Source organism: Sclerotinia sclerotiorum, genomic scaffold, assembly GCF_000146945.2.
Source record: "Sclerotinia sclerotiorum 1980 UF-70 scaffold_11 genomic scaffold, whole genome shotgun sequence".
Lineage (NCBI taxonomy): Eukaryota > Fungi > Ascomycota > Leotiomycetes > Helotiales > Sclerotiniaceae > Sclerotinia > Sclerotinia sclerotiorum.
Window position 1 is genome coordinate 625,361 of NW_001820825.1, and position 12,753 is coordinate 638,113.

The following is a 12,753-nucleotide window of genomic DNA, read 5'->3' on the forward strand; positions in this document are numbered from 1 at the left end:
TGTGGTGAGTGATGAGTGATGAGTGATGAGTAGTGAGTGATGTATTGAACTGGATTGGATTGGATTGGGGGAGGTGGGATTAAAAGAAATTGGGGGGATGTGATTTATAATGTAGAGGATAGGAGGGGAGAAGAGGGAAGGGGAGAGGAGGGGAGGGGATGGTGTGATAAGGGGGTATGATAAAGGGGGTATGGTATGGTTTGGTATGGTATGAGAAGAGAATAGAGTGGAGGGGAGGGCATTTATATATAATATTTTGCTGAATGTTTGTGATATAGGATATGATGTGGGATGTGATTTATAATATGATTTATATATAAATATAGATTTTTCTAAAGAGAGGAGGAGAAGAGAAGAAGAGGGAAGTGGTGAGTGTGTTACGTTGTAACATCATAAACTAATATCACGTGTTATAGAATCACGTAGATAGTCATGTGAGGGAGCGAGATTCGAATCTCGCTCCCCAGCTCCATCGCTCCAATCCAATGTTGGAACACGAAGGTCTAAATAATCAAGATGGACTCCCTTTGTATAGAGCTTCGTGCTCAAGATCAATCATTTAGTATACTCTACTATTAGTTACGAATAGCATATCATTATTGTCATTACTTAAGTCCCTGCTTGACGCCTAGAGCACTTCCACGTGATCTAGACGGCAAACCTCGTAACATTGATCTAGTAACGACTTCACTTCCAAGTGAAGACCAGTGATAAAGCCTTAACCCACAACTACCAACCAGACGAAACCTTAGGCAGCCGCTGCCTTCAGTACAGCATCGTTACAAATCGTTTATTCTGCGCTGAATCTTTGTATACAAGATATTATATAGTTTAACAGCCTTTCGAATGCTTAATTTTTTGTCTTTATTGATAACTTCAATAGCTAAAAGTATTCGACCTTCTTGATTATTCGATTCCATAATATGTTGTTGATAAATCGAGTATTGAAGTTAAAAGATATAAATTGAGGTAAAAGTGGCCCGCTCGGTGATATGGCCCGCTCGGTGATAAACCACGTTATTATAATAATAAATATGATATTGACTTTGTAATATTTATATATAATTGATTATCATACGATTAAATATTATATGGTTTATTTGAATATCATATGATTAGATATTATATAATAATCTATTTACAAGATTATGTATAATAATTTTGAATAATAATATCAAATAATTATATAATGTTTATTCTACAATACCCTGTAACTCACTCGTATTTCCGGGTAATCATCCTATAAAATCTTTATAGAGTAGGCTAACCATTCTGTAGAGGCTAAATACCCCGGATAGGGTACGGGTGCCTAGCCCTGTTCTTGATATCAGCCTATCTCGAATGTTTGTACAGGTATAGAATGTATATACTCTATAGGATATCCGAGTGTTGATAGAGACTATTAAAAATATGTTGGAACATCAGAATCTTATCTAGAATACTTCTGAGTTTGACATCTTTGCAATCTATCACATGTAGATTTATCCCAAGTCTATTTTAATCAAACTTCGATACACTCAAATATCCCAGATGTATTCAGTACTCCGAGTTATATTCGATATTGTTCTAATATCAAATATTTCTAAGTGTTATTGCATCCAATATAATCTATCAGGGTAACAAGAAGGAACTTAATAGTTATCACTATACGGATTCGTATATCGAATATGAAGAATTTTAAAGTAAACGCTGCTTTCCTGTGGCAAAGTCAGGTTACTTCGATAGATTAGCCAAAATTTAGTCTTGGTAATTACATTTGGGATGGCATATTGTTGATATTAACTTGATGATATCGAGATGTAAAGTCTTTAGCCTCTTCGTACAATTTATTATTCTTGATTGATTCTCTAACGGCACTGGAGTCGTGCACCTCGCTAGTCAGGACGGCTCCCTTCATCATGAAATGATGGAGGGAGCCGGAGAGATGAATTTGTGAATCAAGCGAGAGGATTGAGGGGATGGAAAAGGGGCTTCCGAAGTTTGATGGAAGATGATTCGACGAAAATGACGGTTGGAATGTAGTATCTGCGATAACTGTAACTACATCAAGGTAAGTTAATTACTTGTTATTTGATAGGTTATTTAATACATAACATCATACTATTGATCGAGGTGAGGTATATAGAAAAATGGAAATACTTCATATATGGTTTGCCTAGGACTGTGTGGTGTCCATTGTCCTAGATTGTTTCATGCAGGGAGGTCTATTGGTGTCGCCCTTTAGTAACGGGCTGTTACTAAAATATGTGATATAGCATGTAGAGGAAATATTTTAGGATACTTCTTTGAATATTTAAGGTCGAATCAATTCGCATCTGATCAGATCAAAGACACGAGATCATTATGTAGCAAAATTACTTGCACCAACGAATAAAATCCGCTGACCACCTTGGATCCCAAGTAGTGGTATCTAGTTGTTCATTTGACAGTACAAAGACATGAGATAAAAATATGTGATTTATATGCATGAAAATATTCACAATTCGTGTAATCTTTCGAATCAATGAATGAAAATTGTAATTACTTGGCCGCTTGGCTTAGACCGCGATTAACTTTTTTGACCCCTTAAAATACTTTCATCGTGTCACAAATATTACGTAAATATTGATGGGTAAAAATCACGAAGGGGAGGTCAAGAGGCAAGCACATTTACTCTCATTGCCTCAACTAATTTGCCTTATTTAGCCTTTTTTTAGATAACACTCTCTATGAATGTATTGCAGACAACTTCAGAACAATTCTTGCCTAGGTGAGGTAATTGTAGAAGTAGTTTTGGATGGCGAGTAGCTTCAGCCTTGATGTTGAAACTAATCTTACACTATAAATGGGATGATTCTCGATAGATAATGGAGCTAATTACTGCCCAGATACAATTTTACGCGAAGCACACTCGATAGCGGCAGAAGAATACGGACGAGAATTTATTCGAATTTGTGGTCGCAGCCACTCTGATGACTCAAAGTAGCGGATGTACCCTCTTGGGTTCTTTTATCACAATGGGAAGCTGATTTTAGCTATGCTATCCCTTCACCTCGATAGCGTGAGATGCCAACACTAAAAATCTTGCAGTAATATGCATGGCATTAACCGCTAGAACGAGGAGTTCCAAGAAATCTTATATCTGAAATACTTGCTAGCCCATGCTCAAACTCTGTAAAACGGACCAACGGACCAACGAACAGACGAACCCTATCATTTTATGAAAGCCTCGATTCATAAATTTCTTCCACAATCAGTCAATGTTTGGGGAACGGCTTTCATTAGAACGATGGCCAGAGTTTGCAGGGAATCTGCAGGACCTGTATACTCAGGAAGAGCTTCTTGAGTTTCAATTCAAGCATTGACTGTTGAGTAGTTAAGCCTTTAGTAGATGAGAAACTTGGGGTAAGGTTCGCTAATTGTCTTCCTGCAATTCTCGAGCCTGTTCCATCGATTGAAAATTATTTCAGTAAAGAACCCTCATAACATAAAAAAGTAGAGATTGATTTAATATGTATCTAGAAAAGCTGATCTAAGATCTTATCTTCAAAAACATCGTATGTCCAATTTCGGGACCGAGCATGCATATTGGCGAATATAACCTTAAAACATAACTCGTCTCAAGTAAGATCTTACGAAATCACACCGACCCTAGCACGTGCCTTATACTGGTTCGCTACAAGGAGAAACACCCTTTTCTAATTAGCGTAGTGGCGTATACTTTCTGGCGTGGGTATATTTGGAAAAGCTTGAACCATAATCCAATCTTGGCGCATGTGATTGACTCGGGACCGAATTTTCTCGGCTGAGCTACCGACATGAACACGCGTCGTTATGCGTAGCACCAAGCTTCTAGAATAAAGATGGAAAGAATTGTGGTATATTTGAATCAACTTAAGGATCGCTTTAGTCAAATAAGTTTTTGCTTAAAGACTGTGGGACACCGGGTGGTGGAGATAACGTGGAGCGCTAACGGCTAGCCCCTATTGTACCTGAACGGGGTAAAGCCCGGTGGTTCGCTTGGAAAGGAAGGTCTTGTTTCAATGAAAGTATTTCGACTATGTAGTACGTAGGACATCTCCAAGCCAGTGTGTTACGTATGCATTTGAGATGATTCTTGGATGACTATCAGACCATCCTGGGAATTTTCCTAGTATTGTGAAGGCTGAGAATTGTTTACCGATACTAGCGTCCGGTAGAGCCAAGTAAACTCTTCCATAGCTAACTATCGGAGAACGATACTGTCTAATCTAGATTTTCGTAAGCTTCATAAAATCATAATTTATCGCCTTGTTACAAAGTCATCACTGTACTAAAGTGACGCTATTCAGATGAGAGATAATTGGACTTTGAAATACTGAAAAAAGTCCAAGCTATTCCCATTTTTAGTCTATAGGCGTCTGATATTTCAGATTTTAATGATATAAGGACATAGGGAAAAACACAATTAGCGTAAAGGTACACAATCATTGGGTTTATTTCATTAAAAAAACAGTGATATCACAAAATGATCTAGATTTATGAAGAAAGAGTGACCCATAGATGATGAGAAACTCGGTTGCAAAATTATCTAATGCGACCGGGCATACCGTACCCACAGGGTGTATGCCGGTGTGTAAGGTCTAATTTGGATTTTGATGCCATATCATTTTGAGCTTTGATCCTGGACCGACAAGGTGGGACGAACGTTTCCATATGTTCTCTCAATATGTTTATAAGATCTATCAATGCTCCTCAAAAAGTGTTCTCATCATCATCAGGTTCTAGTCCTTTCATTCGCTTACCACCCGATTCAACCTTAACTGATATTTCGACGACACTCTTTTTCGGTTTTCTATTTCAACTATGCGTCAATCGATGAGTACCGGAGCTGTTGCAGCTCTCGCTGCTTCTACAGCAAATGCTGCCTCCCTTGCCGATCTCTGCACTGTTTCCAATGTCCAAGCTGCTTTACCAGCAAACGGAACCTTGAACGGCATCAACCCAATTGCGACTTCTGTTACTGCTAACGCAGTTTACAATGCCACTACGAAATCTTCAGACGTCGCTTACAACTATTGCAATGTCACCGTCACCTATGCTCATCCTGGAAAAGATTTAGTCGTCGCTTGGTACAACTTTCCTAGCCCAGAGAGCTACAAGAACCGTTTCTATGTTGGCGGTGGAGGTGGATACGCTCTCAGCGCCGATCCCACTGGAGGTTTGCCATATGGTGCTGTGAGTGGAGTCTCTGATGCAGGTTATGCTGCCATTAGTGGCACAACTGTCGATGAAGTTGTCTTGACTGGAAATGGATCCATCAACTGGGATAGTGTCTACATGTTCTCATACCAGGCACTTGGTGAGATGACTCAACTTGGAAAGGCCATCACACCATTGTTCTACAATAACAACTCCTCAAAGCTCTACACCTACTACGAGGGATGCTCTGATGGTGGACGTGAGGGTATGTCACAAATTCAACGTTATGGTTCCGAGTACGATGGCGCCATTACTGGTGCTCCAGCTTTCCGTTACGGACAACAACAAGTGGTAAGTTATAATCGTGATCAATAAAGCCTTGTCATGCAGAAGATGCTAATATCTTCTAGAACCACTTGTTTTCCAACGTCGCTGAGGTCATGATGGACTACTTCCCACCTCCTTGTGAAATGGACAAGATTGTTAACATGACAATTGCTGCCTGTGATCCCCTTGACGGCCGTACTGATGGCGTCGTATCTCGAACCGATCTTTGCAAGATGCACTTTGACTTGAACAGCACTATTGGCGCTGCTTATTCTTGCGAAGCTTCAAGTAGCAGCTCCCTTGGATTTGCTTTCGGTCAAAAGGCTAAGAGACAAATGGGCATGCCCACTGCTGATACACCTGCCCAAAATGGAACTGTCACCGCTCAAGGAGCTGCTCTCGCTGCTCAACTTTACGACGGTATGTTCAACTCCAAAGGAGAGCGTGTCTACCTTCCATGGCAACCAGCTTGTTCATTCCAAGACGCTACCACAAGCTATGACAACACTACCGATACATGGGGAGTTGATATCGCATCTACCGGAGGTGAATTTGTAACCAAGTTCATCCAATTGGTTGATCTCGACAACCTTGCTTCGCTTGAGGGCGTCACAATGGATACGCTCCAAGGATGGATGCAACAAGCAATGGTCAGATACATGGACAGTTTGCAAACCACCGTCCCTGATATCTCCGAGTTTCAATCTTCCGGAGGAAAGCTCATCCACTATCACGGAGAGTCCGATGACAGTATCCCAACCAGTTCTTCAGTTCGCTACTACGATTCCGTTCGCTCCATCATGTACCCTAAACAATCCTTCAACGAGAGTATCAACTCTCTCAAGGCATGGTACAAGCTCTTCCTCATCCCAGGAGCCGCCCACTGCAGCACCAACACTCTTCAACCAGGTCCTTACCCAGCAGACAACATGGCTACCATGATCGATTGGGTTGAGAATGGTATTGAGCCTGAGAGACTTAATGCTACTGTTAGCAGTGGTACTTACGAGGGAGAAGTTCAGAAGCTTTGCGCTTTCCCATTGAGACCTATCTGGGATTCTGAGGGTACTTTGTCCTGCGAATATGATCAAACTTCCGTTGACAGCTGGATTTACACCCTTGATGCTTTCAAGGTCCCAGTCTACTAGATGTGTTATAGTATGTTTTTCGGAGGGTTATGTGATAGAGGAGAGACTGTGTAATTAGAGTGGGTGGAGGGTATAGCATTTTGTGGGAGTTGTACGTGCATAGCTATAGCTGGTGTTTCTTTTCTCAATTCATGTATGATATCTTTGCGTTCTTTGGCGGAAAGTATATATGAACCGATTCCTGCCCTAAATTTTTCATCTTTTTCCCTAATATTTGAGTGAATGTCAACCCTTTTCAACTGAGCACAATTGCTCACATTGAGAACTACGCGTCGAAATAAACTCACCATTGGCGCCGGCTTTCACTTAAAATGCACCGATGGACATGCGGCGTATAACATTCGGAGACCCGAAGCGCCGAAGCGACCCGCTTAGGAACGAGAACAAAAACAGCTAGCAGTACTTTCATTTTAGTTTAGTATTAAAATACATACCTAGATTGGGATGGTATAGGAGCGATAGAGCTAATCTCAAATGCGTATCATTCCAACATGAACTTAATTCATAAACGTTATCTATCATGTGGGGTAAATAGGAGCATACATGCGAGAAAAATGAGGCGTGAATTCGAGGAGATTGAAGAGACAGTGATATCCAGATATCCATGCCATATGCATAGGTTGATGTACTGAAGTGGATGACTTGGTGGATGAGTCGATCAGATATGATGAGTGAGATAGCATGGAAACTCCGAAGCGCTTAATAACCCGATTTCATAACATGTATCCAAAACGTGAAACTTCAGTACTTCCACAAAAATGTTGAAATGTTATAGATTTGAAATTGATCTTTCAGTAACTCCTTTAGTTTGGATTCAATTCAATTGAAAATAGTTTAAAATAATAATAAAATTATTTAAATATAATTAAAAATTATTTTTTAATATTTGAAATCTATTTATAAAGACTAAGTTTTGTTACGAGGTTTGCCGTCTAGATCATGTGGAAGTGCTCTAGGCTCTCGAGATGATTTATAACTAGACGTCAAACAGTGTCACACTCAAGAATACTGGGTAAAGTATCTTGTATTAGAAAATACTAAGCTAAGGAGAAAAGAAGAAGGAAAACAAGAGTAGAGAGTTTTCCTATGATTAAATACAAACGGGGCATGCCACGTGACCCGGAGGTGTGAGGCGTCACAAACAGGGACTTAAAGTAATGACAATAATGCAATTCGTAACTAATAGTAGAGTATACTAAAATGATTGATCTTGAGCACGAAGCTCTATACAAAGGAAATCCATCTTGATTATATAGACCTTCATGCCTATAGCTAGTCAGGACCGCGCAGCGGTCCATAACGTGACTTAATCACGCTACCTTGGTTTAGTCATGTGACGCGGCGTAGAAGATAGCCGTCGTAACACTGAGGTAATATTGGTCTAGTATGTTAATCACTCTTCTAAGTTCTACGGAAGTGCGAAGCTCTCCTACAAAGAGCTTCTCAATCTAGTCCTAATAGGACTAGTGCCCTGTGCACGTGCTACGCAGGAACCATTCACTTTAACAGTTATTAATTTTAATAAATAGATTTATAATCTAAAAAAATTAATTTTTGAATATATATTATGAAATCGGATATATTAAAGAAAATAACACTATCAGAATACTAAACTAGATAGAAAATGTAGAATTTCACCTTTATATCGAGATTATTTCATCCTCAAACAATAATTAGTGAATTTCCTACGGAGGTGTCTGCCCTATTTTTTGTCACCGCTTTTTCTGCCGACAATATTATTTGCTTGATTTCTCGATGATATTGAGGCGGATCAAGGTGATTTACATATTCTACTACCCCTACATGTAAAAGGCAATGACAAAAATAAGGGCAGACACCTCCGTAGATCGAGATGTTCAAGGGGTTCAGCTGATGGTGGGGTTCATGAGCAGGGTTCGCATGAAGCGCTCTTTTTCCATTTTTCACTGTGCATAGAATGTGGAACAAAAAGTTATACGTTTCATTATTCTTATGTGTCTTATGACGTTGTTTTATGCGTTGTACAATTGTATTCCGCGTTGATATGGGTGTGGATACAAGGATTTGGCTTTTTGTGTGGTGGGAGAGCATTAGCGACCTGAGATATAATGAGGCGAGAGGAAAAGAGAATGACCATGAGGAATGATAGCTAGGATTAACGATGAAGAGATGGGATGAATGCATATATGACGGTTTTAAGGCGATTTAGCTGTGAAAAGATGGGGTTTATGGAGGGGTAGAGGAAACGAAAATCAGGGTTCAAAGTTTGTCGGTGAGTGGGGCTTTAGTGGTGGTTAGAGGTATTTTCGAAACGCGATTTTTGACCCTTTTTTTTTTTTTAGAAGGGATCAAGGGACCTGTTAGTGCACCCTGCAGAATCGAATCGAGTTCATAATATAGAAGGATTTGGACGCTGGTGGGTATTCTGTTCCAGTGGCAAATATCCTTGGTGGAGGAGTAAAAGTGACTAAAATCAGGGTCCAAACTTCATATCAGCGGGGCAAGTGCTAAAGCAATCTCCATAATGATGGGTTCCTTGTCTTATTTCTAAGACGTTGCTGCAAGTGTGACATTTGTTTGACTTCTTCGCACGCCCCAAATAGAGACGACTGATCGGCGGTCTATGAAAATGGGTGTGGGTTGCAAATGAAGCAAGAGATAATGATCTCAAGTTGGGCATCCTAGTCCTTGGAAGAAGCCAACTGTTTCGAGTAATTCATCCTTCAGAATATTTACAGTCTTTTGAAGTACTATAACAAGTGAGGAACTCTAATCTGGTAATTAGTATCATCCGGTCTAAACAATCTCAAGTCTTTAGAGCATGTTAACAAATTACCTAATTTGGTACCAATGCCCGTTCAGGCAGAGCAGTACAGTGTTAGCCATTGCTCATCTACCGAAATGTAGATCGGAGTCTAGATTTGGGTCTCTCGAAATCCATACCTAATATCAATGAGTCCTTGATAGGTTAGTGAAAACTCATCATAAACAATGATTTTCAAAAGTCCAGGGCGTCAAAAACAAAACCACTACAATGGTGACCTTATGCCAAATGGCTTACCGGAGCTGGAGCTGGAGCGAGGGAAAGTAAGGTCACTTGCTAATGTGTGTTTATATACGAATTGCATAAAATTGTTCGCCCATTTCAGTAAAGGAGTGTTGTTGCATGTCTCATAAGACACTGTTAATCATCACGAACGATAGTTCATCCATTCTGCTCGCTTACTCGGCAGACGGCTTGCGCAAATTTCAGGAGGTGGAGTGCCAATTTTATTCTCATTGCAGGCGCTACATATCTCTGGTCTGACCTTGAATTTTCATTCCCTGCCTGTAATTGCAAGTAGTTGTCGAAAAATCTAGTGATCTTTGAAGAGGCGTATAGTTCACTTATTAGGAATCATAAGCTTTTCAGCCATTTTTGAAGTACGGTATTTCCTATACCTACGTTTCCAGCTCTTCATTTAAGGGAACTATTTCACGCACAAATATCTTGTAATACATATATGCCATTGCCAAATTGAATAGGCAGCTTGAGACCTGCTTGCCACTGAAGTCATCTTTTAGTCAGTATGGTATGGCAGGGGCTGTACAGCCTGATTCTGCCTGATTTCGCGGTAGTTTATTGTCTGTCATAAATTTTAATTGTCAGTTTTTGTCTCATTGTTGAAAACCACTTCACCAGAAAGCAACAAGTGAAGGAATAAGGAAAGTCCGCTGGCCAAGAAGGCAATCCTTGAATGTATTGGTAGCATGTATTCAAACTCTTTCCTCGAGATATCAGCTTAGCTCAAGATCATCTAGTCTTCAAGGAGGTTTTTAGTAAAGCATAATCTCTCAATCTTTGATCATGCTAATAAAGAAGAAGTATCAAATTCGTCCTGTATACATTAGTTTTTCTCCTTGGTTCAATTCAACCACATCAGTTATGCTCATTTGTCTCCACATCGACATAGTTAACCCGCTTACTCATCATTCAATCGAGTGATAAGATGTATGAAGATATGGTATCTTACCTATACTATATGACATACTGAGTAGTAGGATTTTTCGAGCGAGTATTCCCTTACCAATTCATCTCGTAATATATTTTGCAGGGTATTTATACAAGAAACGCAATATCGTATTCATATACCTTCAAACTTGACCATGAGGATACATCGGAAATGGTACGTTTCATGATATTTCTCTTAAATCACTTTGAGGTGGATCTAGAAACTACGGCAAAATGGGTGTATTCATCGCTTTTTCTTGACAATCAATGCCGCTGCTCGTCCCACATAGATCTTCCACGAGTCACACTGTCACGCATCAAAACTTTACTATTTCCACTATCGTATTCACTGTCATCTATTTATCTTTGAAACTCTTCTTAGAAGATAAATTTCAAATCGATATGATAATTGAAGTAAAAGTCCAAAAAATTTGGTCTGTGTGAAGACGGGCCCTCCACTCTTGCAGAGACATCACCTAGTGGTTGTTGACAGTGTCTCGATCGCTGGATTATCTCTGAGATAATGGTGAATGTACCTATTTATATAATTTCCAACCACTACCATGCTGCTCTTTGACCCACCTGATTTAATATCAACATATTATACAACCTACCTTGATTCATTCACCATGCAGGAAAGATAGATCGGAAATAGAACTACTGTCCGATGTTTCCAGTGAATTATGATCTTTTCGATCAAAATGATCATAAAAAAGATTTCTGTCATTTAGTGTAATACCCGGGAAGTCTTGAGCTGTTGTAGCTTCGAGCAGGTTTGCACCTCGATAAAATCCTATTAGGACTTTTCTGAGAGGGAGAGCGGTTCACCGGATCGTTCTCAGAGTATTGGGTCTTCCGTCTTCCTTCTCATAGCTACTGATATGGTATTCGTTATCATCCCATAGAATCTCTCAGCTCTACTGTCGTTTACCTCTGTCTCGTCACCGAATTTATTGATCCCCTGTTTACTGTTACTTACGATAGTAGGCGCAAGTTAAATGGGCGTGTCGTTTGTGCTTAGCATAGGCGTCGTATCATATCCGATGCAGCATCCTGTAAGCTTTTATGGAGTAGAGAAATAAGTTACGGACTCGTTTTTGCAAAAGAAAAATATTCACATGTGAACGTGCCATTTCTTTTCTGAACATGCCATACTGTTCGTCCGGAACTTCGAAACAATCTTTATCTTTATCAGTAAGAATGTAAGTAAGAGCAAAACAGGCGCAGGTGCATCCGTAGAGATACAAGCTTTCCATTTACAGAAAGTAGATCTCGTCCGACAAGTTCCCCAAATATCGTAAAGCATATGCTAATGATTCACTCTACCTTCCCATATTCACTCTCTAAGCTATGTCTCTATTCAGAAATTACACATATAAAGCCGAACTTGAAATATTCAACCTGATGGCCAAAATACAATTGCGCATTATCCCACGCTTTAAGAATCAAAATTTTGAAAATTTCATCCGGACAACTCTGACTCTAAGTCAACTTCTTCTGAAGTAAATTTTCACGTTTAATATTAAGAAGAACAACAACAACAAATTATTATACTCATTTTTGTCAAAAAAATAGTTCCTTCTGCTATCGCTTCAATACTGACGAGCCATAATTACTCGAAGAATTTGTCACAACACAATCCACTCTGCTGGTATTTCAAATTTCAGATATGAGCGGACGTCGAGAAATTATAACTTTAGCAGGAATCACTGAGACTCGAATAATTCATGTCGGAGCTTAGAATCATGTTTCGCAGAATACGCTTGTTCATCAATCTAAACACCTCTAAAGCCTTTATATCCTCTTTAACTGGGGTTTCTAGCCCCAGTTCTCCTAAAAGTCTTTCAGGAAGTACCCACAGCTGAGTCAATAAGCTATAAGTACGCGGTTGCGATTCTGGATTTTAGGTAAACTATCAACTCATGTTTGCACTTGGAATACATGAGTCTCTCCCTTCCGGCGTGGGTGTCTTCCTAAAAAAAAGTTATAAAAAAAAGACAAGCGCAAAGTGCTGGCAGGGATTAAATAACATACAAGACTGAAATTACCTATGTAGCGTAAAGCGAATCTCATGGGGATATTTTGAGAAGTTTCAGAATTGGACGAGCATATTTTTGAGATATGATATCGGTGTCGTTTTAGTGTCGG

At 39.7% G+C, this 12,753-nt stretch overlaps 2 protein-coding genes across 2 annotated transcripts; both read left to right on the plus strand.

The window, feature by feature from the left end:
• Positions 1 to 4,824: 4,824 nt before the first annotated feature.
• SS1G_08361 (hypothetical protein) lies at positions 4,825 to 6,635 on the plus strand (the record flags this gene model as incomplete). Its single annotated transcript, XM_001590571.1, has 2 exons — positions 4,825 to 5,511; positions 5,571 to 6,635. 2 exons carry the CDS (start codon positions 4,825 to 4,827, stop codon positions 6,633 to 6,635), a joined length of 1,752 nt encoding a protein of 583 aa, XP_001590621.1.
• Positions 6,636 to 11,751: 5,116 nt separating this feature from the next.
• On the plus strand, positions 11,752 to 12,111 carry SS1G_08362 (predicted protein; the record flags this gene model as incomplete). Its single annotated transcript, XM_001590572.1, has 2 exons — positions 11,752 to 11,807; positions 11,970 to 12,111. The coding sequence occupies 2 exons, from the start codon at positions 11,752 to 11,754 to the stop codon at positions 12,109 to 12,111; spliced, it is 198 nt and encodes a 65-aa protein (XP_001590622.1).
• Between the last annotated feature and the right edge of the window lie 642 nt (positions 12,112 to 12,753).